General features: G+C 36.2%; 1 protein-coding gene across 1 annotated transcript in view; it reads left to right on the forward strand.

Moving 5' to 3' along the window:
* The first annotated feature begins 541 nt into the window (after positions 1-541).
* Positions 542-22160, forward strand: part of dhx16 (DEAH (Asp-Glu-Ala-His) box polypeptide 16) — a 32794-nt gene continuing 11175 nt past the window's right edge. Inside the window, exons 1-18 of the mRNA XM_067450349.1 lie at positions 542-620; positions 1333-1535; positions 1619-1857; positions 3668-3842; positions 3959-4015; positions 4129-4383; positions 4941-5180; positions 5754-5942; positions 6848-6958; positions 7133-7248; positions 7334-7544; positions 10096-10194; positions 18526-18678; positions 18957-19097; positions 19568-19730; positions 20703-20821; positions 21116-21183; positions 21351-21513. Of these exons, the coding sequence (XP_067306450.1) occupies positions 1338-1535; positions 1619-1857; positions 3668-3842; positions 3959-4015; positions 4129-4383; positions 4941-5180; positions 5754-5942; positions 6848-6958; positions 7133-7248; positions 7334-7544; positions 10096-10194; positions 18526-18678; positions 18957-19097; positions 19568-19730; positions 20703-20821; positions 21116-21183; positions 21351-21513 (2697 nt within the window). The 5' untranslated portion in view covers positions 542-620; positions 1333-1337. The remainder of the gene's footprint in view (positions 621-1332; positions 1536-1618; positions 1858-3667; positions 3843-3958; positions 4016-4128; positions 4384-4940; positions 5181-5753; positions 5943-6847; positions 6959-7132; positions 7249-7333; positions 7545-10095; positions 10195-18525; positions 18679-18956; positions 19098-19567; positions 19731-20702; positions 20822-21115; positions 21184-21350; positions 21514-22160) is intronic.

The following is a 22160-nucleotide window of genomic DNA, read 5'->3' on the forward strand; positions in this document are numbered from 1 at the left end:
TAAATAATAAAAAGTGCACGTGTTAGGGTTATCCGTGTTAACGATATTAACAGGTTCACCATAAGCAGAACACATCTGGTTCTCTTTGAGCTTCACGCTGGACTTGTATTTTGACATGAAGTATACACGTGTTTTTCTATGGTTCTGGTTTTGTCAATACAGGATTAATATCTCAGGACTCGGTAGAAACAGTTTAAAACTATTGTATACAAGCATTTGGTAATTTAAATAAACACACATAAACATCTATACATTTTTTAAACATGCCTTGTAGAATAATCACAAATAAAACCTCCGATTTATGTTGAGAAAACTAACCGGTACCACGTGACCACGCCATCAGTTTTCGCCGGCGAAAATGTACTTTTCACAAAAAATACTCTGATCTGTTATCATCATACCAGGCCAGTAGCAATAACTACTACATCGTTTGACCCGACCTATTTCACGCCAATTACCTTTCCACTCGCTTATTTTATTTTATGTCTATGGCCTTTTGAACGTTTAACTCAGACCTTTATTTTGACAAGTCGCGTTTAGAATACAATGACCCGGAAGTATCGTTGCGTTAACGTTTGTTTTTCATAAACTAAAGCGTGTGGAGGGCAGGCACTACTAACGTAAGTGTAATATTTCTTGTTAATTGTGACGCAGTCGTGTTTGTTATTGTGTATGTGCTTGAAACAGAATAACGTTACTGCATGTTCATGGTGCGTTTGATTTCATGGGTACAGATCTTCAAAAGTACTAACGTTAGTCAATAAATTAAAAAATATCTAGTCTAGTGTTGTTGACTTGCTGTTCATTTCCACGATCAACATCGGAATAAAACAATCTCAGTCTCTTGCTCCAAATTGTTCTTTTGATCATAATTTCATTTGAAATAAGGCTTTACTGCTTAGTTTTCAAATATTGAACATAACAGTTACAGTTGTGAACGTAAAGCAGTGTTTAGATTTTCTCAGTTTTATTAATTTGCGGATATTGCAGTTATCTAACGTTAGTAAATATTTGCCCTCTGATGTTGCTGCTCCTAAAGATTTAATGTTATTTAAAAAAGACACCGCCTCATAATGGCAGACCTTTGGGTCGAAACGTTGTCTTTTTAAATAAATCTTTGGGAGCAGCAACAGCAGTGTGCAGATGTTTGTTTACTTCGATTTATGCTTTCTTGAATCTGGTAACTTACCTGTAAAAGTTTTAATTGGATGTGAGCACAATTCTTTTATTGCACAGTGATGGATGGATGTATTGTGATTAATTTTATATTATGTTGAATTACATGTTGACTCAGTAAGAATAGTATAAAATGTGTTATGTTTTTGTGTCCAGTCACAATGGCCAATCTGGAACAGTGGGTTAGTGACCAGCTCCATGACATCCTAGGTTTGAGTGACAGATATGTGGCTCAGTTCATGATCGGTCTGGTGCGGAAGTCTTCTGGACCTCAGGACTTTGTGGCTCGGCTTGAGCAAACTGGAACCATTGACATTGATCAAAGAATCACAGCGTTTGCACATGAGCTGTACAACAAAGTATGTTTTCAAAATCAGACAGTATGTTTAATGGAATTCCTAAACTAAGACATACATTTACTCTACATATCTATCCATTTCAGGCTCCGAAAAAACATGTGGCAGAAAAACCTGCCCGAGCGATAGAACGACAAGTCATGGAAATGGAGAGAAAGAACAGAACTTACACTCTTCTGGAGGACAGTGAGAGTGAAGGAGAGACAGCTAAAGAAAGAGGAAAAGAGAAGAAAAGCAAAGACCGGGAGAAAGGAAAGAAGAGGAAAAACCTCAGGCAGAAACGAGAGGAAAGTCCATCGTCCAGTGAAGAGGAGAGGAAAAAAAGGTGATTTTGATACTCAAAAACCAGATTTCAATCTTTTAGATGCCAAAGACCCCTAAATATGATCCATTATGTGTAGGGTTGCCACCTATGTCTGATAAAAAACCTGGACATATCGATGACCTGACCAACCGCTTTGCTCACAAGGGAAAATGTCCATTAGACCCATTTTTTTGTCTGGTTACTTGAACGCGACTCTGATGTTTCTTCATTTTAGCATGATCATCCAAAGTAGTGATGGGGAGTCGACTCCAAAAGAGTAGATTCCTCGACTCTGAATAGTCCCAGAGTCGGGGTCGACTCCAGTACTGGAATCGACTCTCGGTGTCGACTCTGTTGCTGTGTCCGAAATCGCTCTTTTTCACTGAATTTCACTGAATCTCTCATCTAAAATGCAGCGAGGTAAAATGAAGCGAGCCGTGAGGTAATACACTGACGTCGTGTACACCGCGTCAGAGAGCTGTCGCAGAAACTGTCACACATTTATTTGAGTGCTTAACTTTAGAAATAAAAAACAATCACAGCGACTTTAGTTTGTAATTATAGGCTTCCTCCATGCTAGCTTTAGTTTAATTGATAGTAGGCTATATATTATTGCAATAAATCTAGATATGGTTTCCCATGATAACCATGTGTTTATTAAACTAACCATAAATCATAAAAAATCAAGAAGAAACGCATCAATAGTGTGCATTATTTTATGTATAGTATCTTTAACTCACCTTTTAAGATAATCATGTGCGTTTAGCGCCATCACTCGACAACATATTTTTTCGTGACTTTTCCTAAGTTATGTAATAGATAGAGAAATGTTTATAGCCATGAAAGTCATCGCTAAATTGGACTAATTTGGATGGCCACGCTAAAAGTGTGCAGTTTTAATGAGAGGATTTTAGAACTTTGCATTTGGGGGAAATATTTTAAGTGTGTAACAACAGCAATTTTGTCTGATTTCTAACCCTGTATTGATGTAAAGTAAACGGAGTCGATTCCATAGACTCCCACAGTGGGAGTCGGGAATCGGAGTCGACTCCAAAAAACCTGGAATCGAACAACCCTATTCCAAAGCAGTTTTGCCTTCATGTTTAACCAGAATTTTAACTGAGCATACGGAGCAAGGAGCATATAGTGGATCACCTGGTGTTTGCTTTAGCCATGTGGAGTATTTGTCATTTTTCATCCAGTCATTATTAAAGTTCTTCAAACGTTTCATTTTCTTTTTTACTGGCCTGTCAGTCTTTGTTGACATATTGTCATCTTCGTCCTCTGTCTCGCCACCCATGTTAACACTAACAACAAACAATGTTCACGACGTACAATCTTCTTCACTGCTTCAATTTGCCGCCTGTAGTAACTGGCTAGCTGCCAAGACAGATACGCTAGATGACGTAGCCTATGTCACGTCATACGACACACCCGGCCTGTTCCCGGCGCCAATTATAGCGCATTCTACACACAAGAGACACCCTATGAGAGACACCGATCACTCTGTGCATAATGCATAGGCTATTTCAAGTGAAGAAATAGTAAATTGAACATACATAATCACGTAGCCTTTTGAAAACCGTGACATTCAGTGTCCCAGGAGAGTGGATAATTTTCCCGGGACAGGTTATTAAAAAGAAGGACAATCCCGGTAAAACCGGGACAGGTGGCAACCCTAATTATGTGATGGACTCCCATCTTTAAATCTAAAACATTTCAATAAACCAGCTAGCACTTTCTTGCTTGCACAAAATCATAAAAACTAACATTTTCAATTAAAGGCTTCAAACGTGCTTATTCCTCTTGTTTTGATTTTTGCCTTTTTCAGCACCAAGGCTATGGATGAGCCAAGAAAAGCTGCTAAAGAAGAGGAGGAGGAAGAATGGGAGCGGGAAGAGAGAGAAAGAATTCAAGATCTGGAGGAGAGGGACGCATTTGCTGAACGAGTGAAACAGAAAGACAAAGACAAGACAAGACACGTACTTGAAAGAAATGACAAAAAGGTAATGCATCCTTACTCCAACAAAATAAAGTCTGCTAGTTTTTCATTGATGGATCTCTGTATGGTATGGTAAAATATGAGGCTGATGATCTGTGCTTTCTGTTATCATCATCTCAGGCTTATGAGGAAGCTCAGAAAAGGCTCAAAATGGCTGAAGAGGATCAAAGGAAAATGGTGAGAAAATGGCCATATCCCTTTTAATACAACATTCCAGTTTCTGGTAATCCGTATGAGACAGCTGTGATTGAAATCTGTTGACATTCAACGCTGTCTCTTGTTGACTTCAGCTTCCAGAGTTAAGGAAACAGTCACGTCGGCAGTATCTGACCAAAAGAGAACAGGAGAAGCTGGAAGACCTCGAGGCTGAAATTGCGGACGAGGAATACCTCTTCTCCACTCAGAAACTCACTGATAAGGAGAGGAAAGAGCTAGATTACAAGCGGCAGATCAGAGACCTGGCCCGAGACTACAAGAAAGCAGGAGCTAAAGAAAAAGAGGAGAGAAAGAACAGATACTACATGCCAGAAGAGAAAAGAAACAAGGTAGGTCTAAGAAATGAGCTATAGGGGCATTGACATTTTAATTAAAAATGGCAATGCTGAAATATTTAATAATTAATTACTTTTTAATTAACTTTTATTCATCAAATATGCATTAAATGTATTTCTATTTCTAATGAATGTTCTATTTGTTAAAAGCAAATCAAACTATTTTTAACATTGATAAAACACAAGAAATGCTTCTTGAGCCGGAAATCATCATATGAATGATTTCTGACGGATCATGCAACACTGAAGACTGGAGTAATGATGCTGAAAATTCAGCTTTGACATCACAGGAATAAATTACATTTTAAAATATATTAACATAAAACATATTTTAAATTGTAATAATATTTCACAACATTTATGTTTTACTGTGTATTTAATTTAAAAAAATAGCCTTGGTGAGGACAAAAGACTTCCCCTCAAACTCTTTAACCGTAAATTGTATATTACAAATAAAGTTGCTTTTGTTGGATATTTATTTTACATATGTAACTTTAAATAATTAATAATTGTATTGTTTTTCTCTTTCCCTATTTTTCCATTCCTTTCAGTCCATTCCTCAGAAAGACATGGAGCTGGAGTTTGAGGAGACTCCCAGAGAGGGAGGCGGGGAGCAGGGCCGCTGGGAGGAGGCGAGAGTGGCCACTGCCACCCTGCAGTTTGGGGCCAGAGAAGAGCGAGAACGCCGGATAAAAGAGGAGCAGGAGAAGTATCAGCTCATTTTAGAGGAAGAGGAGATGATCAACTTCGTCAGCACAGCCATTACCATGAAAGGAACGCTATCAGAGAAGGTTGACATCACTCTAAAATGAGTTACTGTGTATTCATTATATTTCTATATAAAGGTGTGAATCCTCACTTGTCTTTTGATAACAAATTGTTGCATCTTTTCCTCCAATTCTTTAATATAATTATCATATTAATAATCACAATATAGTTTTTCATCTTTGTTAATAAAAATAAGAACAAATATGCAAATAACAAACAGTAGAACACATACAGTTTCATTTTACAGAAGCATTCAAGTAAGAAATACAGAAATTGAATAATAAAGTATAAAAATAGTCACTGCATTATCTTTAGTGTATTCATTTTAAATAAATTGATTATTATTACAGATATTTAAAGTTGTTCAGTCAAGACCATTGAGTGATTTCCCCCCTTTTTTCTATTATTGTTTGATTAACATTAATGACACTATAAATATTATATTAAGACCTAATGCACAGATCTAATGTAATGTTACACCAGATCTAATGTAATGTTGATTCCCCGTTAACATTTATATTCCACAGCTCTATTTCTGTATGTATTTTATACAAAAAGTATTTACAATCTTGTATTTTCCTGTTTTTGAATGGCAGGAAACTGAACCTGAGCTGTCACAAGCTGAGAAAGAGAAGCAGTCCATCCAGGAAGTGAGACGCAGCCTGCCCATCTTTCCTTACAGAGAAGACCTTCTAGCTGCCATCAAAGACCACCAGATCTTGGTCATAGAGGGTGAAACTGGATCCGGCAAGACCACCCAGATCCCTCAGTATCTCCTGGAACATGTACGTGCTGATTATAACGTGTTCATTTGCAAATAGCTTTTAAGTTCAGGTTTGTGTGGATCCAATGGAGGTCCATGTGTGCATGTCTATGTTTCATATGAGAATATAACATGACCTAGCAATGAACAACATCTCCGTTCAGCATTAGTTAATCTTAACTCACAGTTGACTTTTATTAACATGACTTATCATTAACAAAGCGTATATTAATTTGGTTTTTGATTAACTGATCTGTTTTTGTAGGTTCATTACAAAGCAGTAAATAATAAATGCTTAATATTAATTAAATAATATTGATACGGTATACAAAAGTATTTTTACCTTTAGATTAAGATGGTGAGTTAGAAATGTTCATCCTTAGTGTGTGTCAACTGCTACATAAACTAATGTCAATATGTACAGTATGTACTGTACTTGCTGTACATATTTACATTAGTTTACATAGCAGTTGACTACAGTAACCCTTACAAAAACAGTAAAGCTACAGGCATTATTTATGATTATTTCATGTTAACTAATGCATTAACAAATATTAACTAATTGTGCTGTTAATGTGAATGAAATGAATTAATATATGTGTGAGTTAAGGTTACATGCTGTACAGAGGCATTGTTCATGCTAACTAATGCATTAACTAATGTTAACTAATACAACCTAATTGTAAAGTGTTAACGGTTTTGGTAAATGATCTCTATGAATGTTTTGAAACATCAGAGTTTTTTACTTTTAATGGATGGACAGAAATCTCTCAGATTTCATAAAAAATTATCTTTTGTGTTCTGAAGATGGAAGAAAGTTTGGGTTTGGAACGACATGAGGCAGAGTAAATTTACAGAATTTTCATTTTTGGGTGAACTATCTCTTTAAGGCATTAAAATGTTATTTCTTAATCTTTTCTCTTGCAGGGTTACACTGAAGGAGGAATGAAGATTGGCTGCACTCAACCTCGAAGAGTGGCGGCCATGTCTGTAGCAGCTAGAGTCGCGCAGGAAATGAATGTCAAACTAGGAAATGAGGTCATAATCCATCTGCCTATTAAATGTCTTATAATGTGTTATAAATGACGAGCCTGCAGACTTGCTTTTGTTTGTGTAGTAAATCATTTAAATTCAAGTTTTTGTAAAATTGAGTACTATGTTTTTAATTTTGGCAATTTTTTAAATTTCGGCAACGTTGTCTTACGTTCACAGGTGGGCTACAGCATCCGTTTTGAGGACTGTACATCAGAGAGGACCATCTTGAAGTACATGACTGATGGCATGTTGCTCAGAGAGTTTCTTACAGAGCCTGACCTCGCCAGCTACAGGTAAAAATATACAGAATTAATATTTCTGACTTGCTTTTCACTGTGGCATTCTCTGTTCTGATTGGTTGTCTTTCTCTGTAATCAGTGTGATCATTATAGATGAGGCCCACGAGCGAACGTTACACACAGACATCCTCTTCGGTCTAATCAAAGACATTGCTCGTTTCCGCCCGGATCTGAAGGTTCTGGTGGCCAGTGCCACTCTGGACACAGAGCGTTTCTCCAGCTTCTTTGACGACGCGCCTGTATTTAGGATTCCAGGCCGCAGGTTCCCTGTGGACATCTTCTACACAAAGGTAATGGACCATGATTAAAGAATTTGTGTTTTAATACAAGGTGCTGTGTTTTCTGTTCTTGCTGAACTAGATGATGTGTAATGAGCTATATACTGTACAATAAGTGAGCAGCAAGTCAGCATGTTAGAATGATTTCTGAAAGATCAAGTGACACTAAAGACTGGAGTAATGATGCTGAAAATCCAGCTTTGCCATCACAGAAATACAAGCCTGAATGCCAGAAAAGTTGGGACATTTTGTAAAATGTAATAAAATCAAAAATCTGTGATATGTTAATTCTCCAAAAAAAAAATTCAACTGACAAAAGTACAAAAAAAAATGCTTTTGCAATGTTTTCACTGACCAGTGTATTTTGTAAATTTAATCAAATGTTAATTTTGATGTGGCTGCAACACACTCCAAAGTAGTTTGGACAGAGGCAAAATGAAAGTGAAAAGATTATAGAATATCTGAGTTAAACGTTTTTTTAAACGTGAGGGTATTGTGTTTGGGTGTAATAGTTCCATCGCCAAAGACTTCTTTGCAAGCAAAGATGGGTCATGGCTCACTACTTTGTGCCACATTTCATGACAGAATTGTCAAACAATTCAAAAATCACATTCTTAATGCAAGATATTTAATTATTTAGATTTTTCACCATCTACCATACATAATACTGTGAAATGATTCAGGGAATCCAGAGAAATCTTAGTCCATGTAGGGCAAGGCAGGACACCTCTAGTGAATGTGCGTCACCTTCGAGCTCTCAGACGGCGTTACATGAGAAACCGTTGTGCTGGTCTGTTAAATAAAGCCACATCATGGACTCGGGAGACCTTTGGAAACCCTTTCTCAGTCTGCAGCTGCATCAGGAAATGCAACTTCAGTCTCTGTTACGCAAGGAGAAAGCTATACATCTGTTCAATGCAAAGAAGCTGCAGAGTTCTCCGGACCTGAGAACATCTCAGATGATCCAAAACACAGTGGAAATCTGTGCTGTGCCTTGATGAGTCCATGTTTCAGCTTGTTTTTGGAAAAAACTGACATCAAGTTCTCAGTCCCAAAGACGAAAGAGAAATACCAGACAGTGACAGGTGCCAAAGCAAACATCTGTCATGGTGGGGGCGAATCGTTGCAAACAGTATTGGTGTGAAGGTACCACTGACGTGGAGGTGTAAATTGGGATTGTACAGAGACATATACTGCCATCAAGATGACATCTTTCCTGTGAAGCAAGACATTGCCAAGCCTCATTCTGCACATTTTCTAGACACACTACACTGTAGATGAGATGCGCTTGACTGCCTGTCTGCAGTCCAGATCTGCCTCTTACTGAAAATGTATGGCACATCATGAAAAGGAGAATCAGACAATGACAACTATGGACTGCTGAGCAGCTGTCGTGTATCAGATGAGGTTAAGCAGTAATTTCACTTGAGAAACTGCAACAATTTAGCCTGGATGCCAGCCAAAGTTAGCCCCGCCCACAAAACGTTTAGGTCAGGAAGTTCGGTCTGGACTCGATCCGTAGAGGTGTTATTATGCCCGAACAGAAACTGTTCGGACCAATCTCATTGTCAGGCCGATGATTGACAGATTATCACCAGAAATGTAACCAGCCACATCATCAAAGAGCACTTGGGTTGAATTTGTTTACAACACTGATAGCTGTTGTTGAAGATGAAGAACTGAGATGTGTAGATTCCGCCATCGCGGCTGTTATAGAAGATATCGACAGCGCATTCATTTTAAAAGAGGAACAGAGGACCACGATCAAGGCATTTGTCGATGGGAAAGATGTCTTTCGCATCTGTAGCTTGTAGTCTGTTGCTCTGATTGGTTGTTGATCTATCCAATTGATGTCTTTCCTGGTTCGGTTGAAATACGCCCCATAATCAAAACCCAATGGAGCAGTATCAGACTCATATTCTGACTAGAATTGAGTATGACCACATCAGGCTAGCAACAATTAGCATCCTCAATTACCAAATAATTAAAAGGAAAGGTCATGTGTGAGAGTGGTAAATATGCCTCTGCTCTTATTTTTTGAGGGGTGTGTTGCAGCCATCAAAAGCAAAATTTGTATATATTTACAAAATGCACTAAAGTTTGTCAGTGAAACAAACTTTTCTTTGTACCTTTGTCAGTTAAAAAAAAAAAAAAAAAAAGAATGAACAAATCACAGATTCTTGATTTTTACAAAATTTTTGGAATTGAAATTGGATTTCTAAATTACATTTAAAACTTCACAATATTACTGTTTGTACTATATTTTTATTAAATAAATTCACTCTTTCTTAGAAGTAAATTTGTAGTTAGTATCAAAATAAATATAAATTTTTCATACTGTGCATTAAAAGGATGTCATTTATAAATTCAATTTTAGCATTTATAATGATTGATTTTACATGTATGTTTTATTATTAATTTATTTAGACTGTATTGAATAGAACTGTAATATCAGTAATATCATTATTGGAGCTGGTGTAAAAATCCAGTTTAGTAATTTTTCTATCTATTTTTGCCTTAATTTGTACATTGCACTCTTAATATCAATTGTTTTTCATGTTAGGCTCCTGAGGCCGACTATCTTGAAGCATGTGTGGTGTCAGTGCTACAGATCCATGTCACTCAGCCGCCTGGAGACATACTGGTCTTCCTCACAGGACAGGTCAGTCCTGTTTATAGTTTATTTCCCTTCTGGATGGACATGATCCGTACTTATCAACACATAATTCTATTAACATCTGAGTCACAGTATAGCAGTACTCCACGTGCTAATGTTTTCCCAATAACTTGCCACAGATTTTTCCCTTGACACACATTCACCTCTGTCACAGTGACTTTGATTGGAACATTTAAATCAGATATTTTCTGTAAAAAAACAAAACAAAAGTAACAGATAATTTTATTATATTTTAATTATTTAATATACATGAAATACATTAGTATACATTATTATACATAACAATATTTAATTATCTATGGAGCTAGAAATATGACAAAATGATCTGAATTTGAATTGTATAAATCTGAATTATTGACAAGTGTAATCTAACAAAACTGAATATTATGTTGCATTTTACATAGTTCTGAATTTGAATTTTTTTAAATGTTGAATATAGAACCTTTGAAATTGAACACATCTGAAATGTTTTTATGTCGAAATTGTTTAGACATGTATTTTCAAACAGCAGATATTTTGTTCTGAATTAATCGACTGGAAATATTCAGTTTTTGAAAATACAGATTCAAGATTTCAGATGAAAAAGAAATTCAGATCATCAAATTCAATATTCTAAAATACAGATCATCAAATTCAATATTCTAAAATACAGATCATCAAATTCAATATTCTAAAATTCAGATCATCAAATTCAATATTCTAAAATTCAGATCATCAAATTCAATATTCTAAAATTCAGATCATCAAATTCAATATTCTAAAATTCAGATCATCAAATTCAATATTCTAAAATACAGATCATCAAATTCAATGTTCTAAAATTCAGATCGCAGAAATGCAGATCTTACAGAAAGTAGGCCAGAGGTCATCAGGGAAGAGTAAAGGATGTCAGAAAAATCCAACGGAGCACCATATCTGATCATTTCATTTACTATTTGTAATGGAAGAAAGAGAAAAGATCAAACAACCCCTTTATACTTTTTTGTTTATTTTAGATTAATGCACAGAAAAAGAGATTTCGGCTAGATTTCTCATTTTTCGTGCGTGATTTACAAATCGCTGATTAGTGAAGAAAATCTAAGCGTTTGACGTCATCTGTCGTTCTCCAGGGTTGAATCCAAAAATCGCCCCCATAAACCCTCCCTATTCCCTACTTTAGTCCACTAATACAGTTAACTCGAAAAAGTGAATGAATGTAGATGAATGAGTTTTCTTTTGGGGGTGGGGGGTGAAGTTGTTAACAATAATAATGGGAAATGCTCTAATGATGCGTGACCTATTTTTTAACAGTCTATGGCGTGACAGTCACAGATCACTGTAGCCCTCGGTTCAAACAAACGGCAGCGCTCATGACATGAACCAATCACCTCCGCTTTACAGCACGAGAGAAATCATGAATGAACACACAGGGCTAACTGTAAGGGCTCCACATTATCTTTGTCTGGGACAAATCAAAGAGGGTTTTACTTTCCCGACAGGACAAATAAAACATTAAAATAACCAGATAATTTATTTATTATTATATTCAATGTAAACAACGACTGATAATGGAGTGGATCTCTGGTAACAAAGTCGCGTTGAGGCTGGCGCTGCCTATCTCTTTGTGAGACATTCGTGGAGAAATCAAAACAAGTGAGCAGCAATCTAAACGATTTCAAATAGCTACATTGCAATCGTGAATTGTGTAGCATAATTCATTATTAGGTACTTACATTTTAGACTCAAAAACCTTTTTTTTTTCTATTTCAACTATGATTTCACCAACGAATATAGTTCCAAAGGAACAACACTCAGCGCGGTGTTTTGAACTGAATGAATCAGCGTTTTGAATGAATCATTTGAATGAACGACTCAATGACTCACTCATTAAGACGATCACTTGCTGCCACCTATTGGCGGTTTAGTTTCATGTTTAAAAGTATCATTGCATTTTTTTATTTGTATATTCAAACATTTAGAACATCAATCTCATAACATTATTCAGTGCTGTTTTATTTTTGCAGTTTAAATTAATTAATTTGATTGGTAAAAGCCCTAGTGTCTTACTAATATAACTGCATTTATTAATCAAATGTAAGAATTGAACATGAAATGCATGCATTTAATAAGATTTAAAAAAAATGGCCTTTATAAAATGACATAACGCCCTGGGGTAAATATCACAAATATGCAGATTTAATTAGGCCTATGTAAAAGCTGATAGAACACTGATGAGAATATTACTACAAAATCAATATATTTATACCACCAAAAATCCCCCCAATACACTGTACAGTACATAAAATTTACTCTGTACTCTACCTGATAGGCCGGATTTTGAAACTTGTTTGCAGGTATTGAGGGTATAGGGGGCGATTTCAGATTCAGCCCAGGTCTCTTCAACAAAATAGTAGTCTTATAGCAGTAGAAGACTACCGCTTCTTAAACTGTACTGGGCAGGTCCTAGATCAGGCAACTTTTCTGTGCAACTTAACCCGTTTCACAGAAAAAAATGTTTATCTGAAATATAAAATATTAATCAGTACCCAACCTTATTTAATTGTGCGGTAAACCACACGAAAAATGAGAAATCTAGCCGAAATCTCTTTTTCTGTGCATTAATTTAAAATAAACAAAAAAAAATTATAGGGGTTGTTTGATCTTTTCTCTTTCTTCCATTACAAATAGTAAATGAAATGATCAGATATGGTGCTCCGTTGGATTTTTCTGACATCCTTTACTCTTCCCTGATGACCTCTGGCCTACTTTCTGTATGATCTGAATTTCTGCGATCTGAATTTTAGAATATTGAATTTGATGATCTGAATTTTAGAATATTGAATTTGATGATCTGAATTTTAGAATATTGAATTTGATGATCTGAATTTTAGAATATTGAATTTGATGATCTGTATTTTAGAATATTGAATTTGATGATCTGAATTTCTTTTTCATCTGAAATCTTGAATCTGTATTTTCAAAAACTGAATATTTCCAGTCGATTAATTCAGAACAAAATATCTGCTGTTTGAAAATACATGTCTAAACAATTTCGACACAAAAACATTTCAGATGTGTTCAATTTCAAAGGTTCTATATTCAACATTTTAAAAAATTCAAATTCAGAACTATGTAAAATGCAACATAATATTCAATTTTGTTAGATTACACTTGTCAATAATTCAGATTTATACAATTCAAATTCAGATCATTTAGTCATATTTCTAGCTCCATAATAATCAGTGTAGACAAGACATTTATATTTGTAACAGGGATGTCAGATGTGCTGGTAATCCAATTATATTGGAGCTGCAGCGCAACTTACAAAAAACTGCTTATTGCACGGAAGTTATTAAGGAATTAACATTTTTTTTAAGCTATAATAAATAATGATATTATATCATTGTTTATTATATAGTTTTTTAATATATAATTTAATTGGGTCAAAAACAATGGAGCCTTTTCACATTTTCTGGGTTCTCTAGAAGCGAAACACATCATAGTTTTTGTATACTGGCGAATGTGAGACAACAGCAAAGATAATTTTTGCATTTCCATTTTCTTTAATAGCAAAAGAAAAAAAACATGATCGTTTTTCCACAACTTTCTAAAAGTGGGGGAAATTTAGAGAGATTGATTAGGAAGTTAGACTGGGTAAACCCAGCCTGATCTGCCGGCAATTTGATTTTGTTTGACAACTTAGTCTGGAAACCTGCACATTAATTTTACTGCTTCTGTTACACTTTTGCGGGAACCAATCACAGACTGGCTTATCCACCTGGCACACTATTGTTGAGTTTAACACAATTACAGATAGAGAAACGATGGGTTGTTGCCTGTTGATCACACCTCTTGTAGGTGATTGGTTGAAGGACTATCCAATTGCGTACAGAGTTATTCAAATAATGCCAGTTGATTTTACACCCCTTGTGCCAGTAGAAAATAGTGATGGGAAGTTCGGTTCTTTTCCGCGAACCGGTTCTTTCGGACAGTTCGTTTCCATGATCCGGTTATAAAAACCGGATCACCGGTTCTTTTATGTCTTTACGTAATGACGTCATTTCTATCATCCCGGTGGATGAAAATACATTCAAACACATCCATATAAAGTATTTGTAATCAAAACTTAGTATAGTAATAATTATAATTGATATCATCATCACATTGGAAACATTTTTTTCATTTATGTTTTGCAACAGCACTAAATACAGTTCACCAAATCGAACTGAATCGATTGTTACAACATCTACTTCAAGATATTAGTTTTATTTCTAGTTTGAGAGACTGTCACTGTCACTGTCACTGCAAACACTGATGTTTTACACGGATTAAATAAACTTACATTGACATAATAGGCCTACTTACACAAATCCTCAGTGTTCACCCGGGCTCATGTATTATCAGCATCAGCAGTCCGAGAGAAACAGTTCGGTTACGACGCTATCACGCATGCTCAGTATCTCAGCTCACCGGTTCTCAGAATCGAACATGTCCGAAAGATCGAACGTGTCCGATAGAAACGGTTCTCGATTCTGTACCGGTGATCCGTTGCGACCGGTTGATCTGACTCGAGAACCGCTGTATCAGTGTGTGTGTGTGTGTTTGTGTGCTGAGCACAGGGTGCTGAGCTGCGAACTGCTGCAAGCTGAATAGTCTATATCAAACCTACTGTTTTGATTACATGTATTTTAAAATCTGTATCGACTTAGAAATTAAATAAGATAAAAGCTGTTCCTGAAAATATCATGCATTATTGATAAAAACAAATAAATGTTTAATTTGACCGTTTTACAATCCATTGTTTCCAAAACTTTAAAATAATATAGTGACAGCTTTGTTATGATGTTTCCAAACGTGATTAGTTTAATACACTTAACCTGCATTTCGTTCCTCTGGACAAATATCACGCATGCGCAGCTCATCGGCTCATCGGTTCTCAGTATCGAACGTGTCCGACAGAAACGGTTTTTGATTCTGTACTGCTGATCCGAGGATCCGACAACCGGTACGTTCGGTTATACGCGCATGCTCAGTATCAGCTGCTCGTGAGTTCATCAGATCTCTCAGCAAAACATGTCTCACTTCAGCTAACGATTGGAGTTACAGCATCTACTTCAAGATATTCGTTTTATTTCTAGTTTGAGAGACTGTCACTGATGGCAGAAAGTTAATAACTACAGTAACTTGTGGGATCAGCCCTGATTTGAGACGCGAACCGTTTAGAACGATTCAGTTCGATTTGGTGAACTGGTTCGACCGGTTCACTATAAAGATCCGGTTAAAAAGAACGATTCGTTCGCGAACCGGACATCACTAGTAGAAAATACAGAGCAGACTCCTCAGACCAATGTTACAATTTTAAATTGAGCTTGGTCTTGTGAAAAAGACTGATATGACTGCTTTCACTCCCTCCGCCGTTATATTAGAAACACTCTCGCAGCAGTGTTAATTATTTTTCTCTAGTTTATTGCCAAATATAACACCAGGTATAGTTATAAATGTATTTTCAGCTTTGGAAAGGTTTTTTTTTTTTTTTTTTCCTGAACCAGATTCACTATGGTAAGCCTATTATGAGTGTTTATATTTTAGACCTATCAAGATGTTTTTTGACGCGTTTTGACTGGCTGTTTTGACACGTGTAGTGTATGGTCTGGGAGTGGCACAGATTAGTTGTCACAACGACTGAGAAAGATTGACATAGAGTGCTCTAAATCTGAGACCTCCGGGTAATCACCTGTTTTTAAAAAAGCTGAACAGAGGAAGAGTCTGCTGGCAAAAAGAGAATGTGACCAAGCTTGTAATAAATCAAGAATCAACATTAGCTTGGCTTTTCGGTGATGGCAAGAACTAAGGGATTTGAAATGTTGTAAAAGCAACGTGGAGATGGGCTGAAATTTGTATTACTCAGCAGGTGAGTAAAGGTATTTTAGTGAACAGAAAAATTGTACCGATAAGTTGCCATATGTAGCTCTCAAACTTTTAAATCCGTGATGTATATATATATATATATATATATATATATATATATATATATATATATATATATATATATATGAAAAAAAAAAGATTAGAGACAACAAGACATGCCCTCTGTTGCGCGTCTTGTGACGCGACACACTCTAATCTTTTTCTATAATTTTCTCTGTTAATTAAATTGAGAGTATAACTAATGCTTATATGCTCTTTTAAATTCTGTAGTCTATGCCAGATATATATAGCCTACATTTTAAAATAATAAATGCTCAAAAATCCATTTCATAATCATGCGTGTTTATTTTCCGTCAGTGTTACAACACATACAGCCTGTAAAACATTTAAATAATTATAAGTAAATAATGGTAATCTTAAGAATATAAGAAAATCGAAATTATCGAAATATCGCATATGTACATATCACAATATGCATATCGCAACGGCACGCAATATCTGAATGATTTTAATAGGCTACTTCAACATTGTGAAAAGTGTAGGTGTTAGGTCGACGCATATGGCAGAGAATAGACTGGGCACACGACTGTTACTTATGGGACTTGCTTGACGTTAAAAAGAGAATAATTTGCGAAAAACAATAACTTGCAGTCTCGCGCTGCCTGACTGAAACGTGAACGATTTGTGACATAAATGTTTGCTAAAACACTGCTGGTCACTTTCAGAAGTTGTAGCAATGCTTTCTTTTCCCAGAAAGAATGTGAAGCACAAATGGTTTCATTCTCAGTTTTTAAAAATTTTTAAAAATATAATTTAAATAGATTTTACACACTAATAGCAATATCGTATCACATAGAATATCGCATTATTTAAACAAAGATGTGTCATGCCGGTCTGCGCTTTAAGATGAAGGTGAGACACAATTTTCTCCTGATGTTGCAAAGCAAAACTTGTTGTAAGGCAAGTTGTAAGAGTGAATTTTATCTTCCACAGGTTCAAGACATTTAGGCTATGTTTGATTATGCACTGCTAGAGAAAACGAAAGTAAAATCGCTGCGTGTGAAGTGCGCTATTCTAATAAACTTGAGGCGCCTCAAGTCTAATAACAAGCACTGTTGTTTTAACTGTGTTAAATAAAATTTCGTCCGACAATGTTTTTCTACTTTACCACAGTAAAAGATGTGAACGGGTATAATAGACTTAAGCAAACAAAAGGAAGAAACATTTATAATTCCCTACGAAAATGAGTGCGACACAAGTGAAGATTTGGGAAAAGAAATGAGATGACCCGGATAAAATGGACTAACGTTAGGCCTGTTGTTAAAATTCACAGAAATCGGAATATCGGATGACCAGATTGCAAAACAGAATTAAAAAGCTGGCAAATCTTAAACTGTGCTTAACCTCCCTCTCTCATTCGGCATGAATCCATAGCCTATGTTTTCATGTTAAAAGTTAGCAGAAAAAGAGCAAAGTATTTCTGACGATGCTCAGGTTTTTTGTGGATATTGTAAAACGTTAATCCATGTTTATTTTATTTGCTGTTGTCACAGCCCACAGCACAGCAGATAGACGCATGTTGGAATTCAGTCCTAGAAATGGTTGCCGCGCCACTGTGTGACGTCACATGAAATCTGAGCTGTAAACGCCAAACTCTTGTCGGGCCAATCACATCGTGTATAGAGTCGGTGGGCGGGGCCATAATGACGACGGCCGAGTTGCGTTTGCATGCTTCTGGTAAACACAGAAACTGGCGAACGGCGGTCTTTCCAATCAGGTTTGACCCTGACTCTGGAAGACTTGGAGTTAAGCTTTTCTCTGAGAAAAGAACAAAGAACGGCACTGAAGTCATTCTTAAAAAGGGAAGATGTGTTCTGAGTTTTGCCGACCGGATACGGAGAATGTTTAATCTGTCATCTAGCTCCACATCACCTTGGTTGCTCTGGTTGGTGGTAGCGCTATCCAATCACGTATCCTATCACGAGTTTGAAAGACAACCGTTTATCCCGCCCCTCGGATTGAGCCCTGTCAATGGTGAGTTTCCAGACCAAACATCTTGATGTGGGTCTGGCTTGTCAGGCTACCAAAAGCTACATTAAAATTTTATAGATTTGTGATGTTGATAGTGTAGAAATGTCATGACAGTCTGTAAAAACAGTCCATGAAGTTTTTTTTATGAATGAATCTTGATTAAATCACATACATGTACACTAAATACAAGCCTGTGTCACCCTGACACCCCACAAAAAAAGAGAGGCTTTTTGAGATGGAAAAGCTGTGTGATGAGGCAGAAAGACGTAATTTGTATTATATCGGGACAGTTTATTACAAAAAGTGGGTCATTAATATTACTCTAGACTATATTTATATTGGTAATATTGATGTTTACTGTGTCCTCTGGGGTTACAGGAGGAGATTGAGGCGTGCTGTGAACTTCTACAGGAGAGATGTAGGAGACTGGGCTCTAAGATATCTGAGCTCCTTGTTTTGCCTATCTATGCCAACTTGCCCTCAGACATGCAAGCCAAAATCTTCAATCCCACTCCACCTGGAGCACGCAAAGTAAGAACACCATTCCCTTTGTCAGCCAGCAGGGGGAGCATGTCTGTTGAAGTCTGTGGAAGGCTACAAATACAAATAATAATAATAATAATAATTCATTACATTTATATAGCGCTTTTCTAGGCACTCAAAGCACTTTACATAGAAGGGGGAACCACCACCAATGTGCAATTATGGCATTAGACAGAATATAATATAAATTCTTATGTAATTTTTTTTCTTTTGAAGTATTATTTGAAACCATTTTATTTTATGGTTTGTTTGTGTTTTTGCTGCAGGTTGTGGTGGCCACAAATATCGCAGAGACGTCTCTAACCATTGACGGCATCATCTACGTGATTGATCCTGGTTTCTGCAAACAAAAGAGCTACAATGCAAGAACAGGAATGGAATCTCTCATTGTCACACCCTGCTCACGAGTAAGACAAGCTTCAAGCAGCAACAAAAAACATTCTCTCACATTTATCTGTAAAGAGTACCATGGACCCAAAAGTATTCAGACATGTCATGCTTAGAGATTTACTAATGACATGATATGGCATTTTTATATGAAGAAAGCAAACTTTACAAGTAAAGCAGTATTTTAAAGATAAAAAACACATTTACATATTAACATGTATGCAATTGTTGTTACATAGAAATTATTATTATAGTTATTAGCATTATTTTAATTTAAAGATTCGGTCTGAATGTAGGACAGTGTAAACAGAGGCATGAGGTCATTATCTGTTGTCACAATCATTCCTCTTTCTGAGTTACTTGTTTAGGTCATATTAAAAGAATTTAGCTTTTCTACCTCAGGATCAGTTAATATGCTCTCTCATTGAAGGTCTAAATGGTCATTGATGTGTAATATTAGAGATTGATAATGTATTTTACTATCTCACAGGCCTCTGCCAATCAGAGAGCAGGTCGTGCAGGAAGAGTGGCAGCAGGGAAATGTTTTAGGCTGTACACCGCATGGGCCTTTAAACATGAGATGGAGGAGACCACCGTCCCTGAGATCCAGAGAACAAACCTAGGAAATGTGGTTCTGCTGCTTAAAAGTCTCGGTAAACATGAATGAATCAGTTTGTCTTGATGACTTTACCATGACAAATCTATATCAGCTTGATTTAAATGCACTGCAGGCATTACAAAGAGCAGTTGAATGTAGTGAAGAATTTTTTGTTTGTTTGTTTAAGTCTGTAGAGTTGGCTAAATGTATGTAAAATATTTGGAAACTTAGGTTTCTAGGCGTATATGACTTTCTTCTTTCAGACTAATACAATCAGAGTTATATAAAAAATGTCCTGGCTATTTCAAGCTTTATAATTGCAGTGAATGGGAGCTCAAATTTTGAAGCCCAAAAAGGTGCATCCATCCATTATAAAAGTGCTCCAGGAGGCTCCGGGAGGTTAATACATGCCTTCTGAAGCAAAACAATGCATTTGTGTAAGGAAAAATATCCATATTTAACACGCTTTCCGCATTCAACTTATGGAAAAGTGCGATCGCACTTAACGTAAGCATTTTGAACTGCGAGAGGCGTTACTCTATTTTCGCAAGTTGGATGCTGAAGGCGGTTATAACTTGTTAAATATGGATATTTTTCTTACAAAAACGCATAACTTCAGTTGGGTGAACCTTTAAGTAATACTTAAAAATTTGTGGATATCGTTAAATTTGATACAGAATATCAAACATTAATTAATTTATTTTGTATTATTATATTACATTATTTTCCTAAGGACAATTGCAATTTTGTGTTCGATCTTTATGTTGGTACTTATGCATACCTTAACCTGACCCACTTATTCACTTATTCACTCACTTGATACAGAATATCAAACATTAATTAAATTATTTTGTATTATTATATTACATTATTTTCCTAAGGACAATTGCAATTTTGTGTTCGATCTTTATGTTGGTACTTATGCATACCTTAACCTGACCCACTTATTCACTCCCTGTAAACAAACACAACATGTTTTTTTAAATGTGCTGAAGATCTAACATGTTTTTCCTGATCTGTGTGTCAGGCATAAATGACCTGATTCATTTTGACTTCATGGATCCTCCTCCTCATGAAACGCTGGTGTTGGCTCTGGAGCAACTCTACGCTTTGGGCGCCCTCAACCACCTCGGTGAACTCACTAAGGTGCGAAAACAACAACAACAACAAACAAATTAGAACTCTTTTATAACCCTACAGTTATGCTACATTCGGTTTTTCTTAACCCTTACGTACTTTAATGAACTCAGAGTTGTGTTCACAACACGTTTACAAGGAGGTTTTCAACATAAAGACTGTCAATAAGGGTTCTGGACATGGAAATTAAGTATAAATAAATTACTCTAAAGTTGCACATTTATAATATCCCTCATGGAAAATGCCAGTGTATAGCCCTTTTGTCAAGGGGTTTGACGTCCTTTTGTTCCCCTATCACTTTAGCTCGGCCGAAGGATGGCTGAACTCCCTGTGGACCCCATGCTGAGTAAAATGATTCTGGCTTCTGAACAGTGAGTCTAATCTGCAAAAAACACCTTTGTGTCCATGAAACCATATTTTTTGCTTATTTGCTTTTTTTTTTTTTTTTTTTTTTTTTTTTTACATTTAATCATCATTGCCTATTCCCTAGAGTCTTCATTGTATTGTTTTAAACAGTGTTCTTTGTTCTTTCCTGAAGTTATAAGTGCTCTGAGGAGGTTCTAACCATTGCGGCTATGCTGTCCGTGAACAACACCATTTTCTACCGCCCCAAGGACAAAGTGGTCCATGCTGACAATGCTAGGATGAACTTTGTGGTACCAGGAGGAGATCACATGGTGCTGCTGAACGTATATACACAGGTGTGTTTATGTGTGCATGTGGAAACGCCACTCAAAGCGCAATTCAATCTGAGTTCTGAAGCATATTAATAACCTGGTAGTTGCTGTAACTGAGATGTTTTGTTGTTGTCAGAGTACTCATCACATCTAGCTTTACTTCCTTCTGAGATGTGCAATTATAAAGCTGAACAGGTTATGCAGGCCTGTGCAGGCATACGTGCATGTGTGTATGTAGATGCTGTAGCAGGATGTTCTTGTCTTGTACAATTCATCAACTTTGGAATGAACAATGTTTTGTAAGAAATGCCTGTTCAAACAACAGAAACAAAGCCATATTGAATGCCTTAAAAAAAAGACATAGGCAGCATTTGGCACCTAAAATCAAGAATTTAAGAGTTGTTTTGTTTGGTATTAAATAGCAGAATTGCTCAATTTAACTTAGACATGGTTGTATTTAGTAAAAATTCACTGTAGTGTAATTCTTTCACACTATTGATCCTAACAGATACAAATATAATAAGAATACTTCTGCCTTTATTGGAAAAAAAGGTCACATGTTGAGGTGACCTCAATCTCAAATTGTTATTTATTAATTATTTTTAACCTTTCAGCTGTGCCTCATCATTTAACCTTTCAGCTGTGCCTCATCATGCTTATTTTATGTAAAA

The sequence above is a fragment of the Pseudorasbora parva genome, chromosome 8 (assembly GCF_024679245.1).
Source record: "Pseudorasbora parva isolate DD20220531a chromosome 8, ASM2467924v1, whole genome shotgun sequence".
Classification (NCBI taxonomy): Eukaryota; Metazoa; Chordata; class Actinopteri; order Cypriniformes; family Gobionidae; genus Pseudorasbora; species Pseudorasbora parva.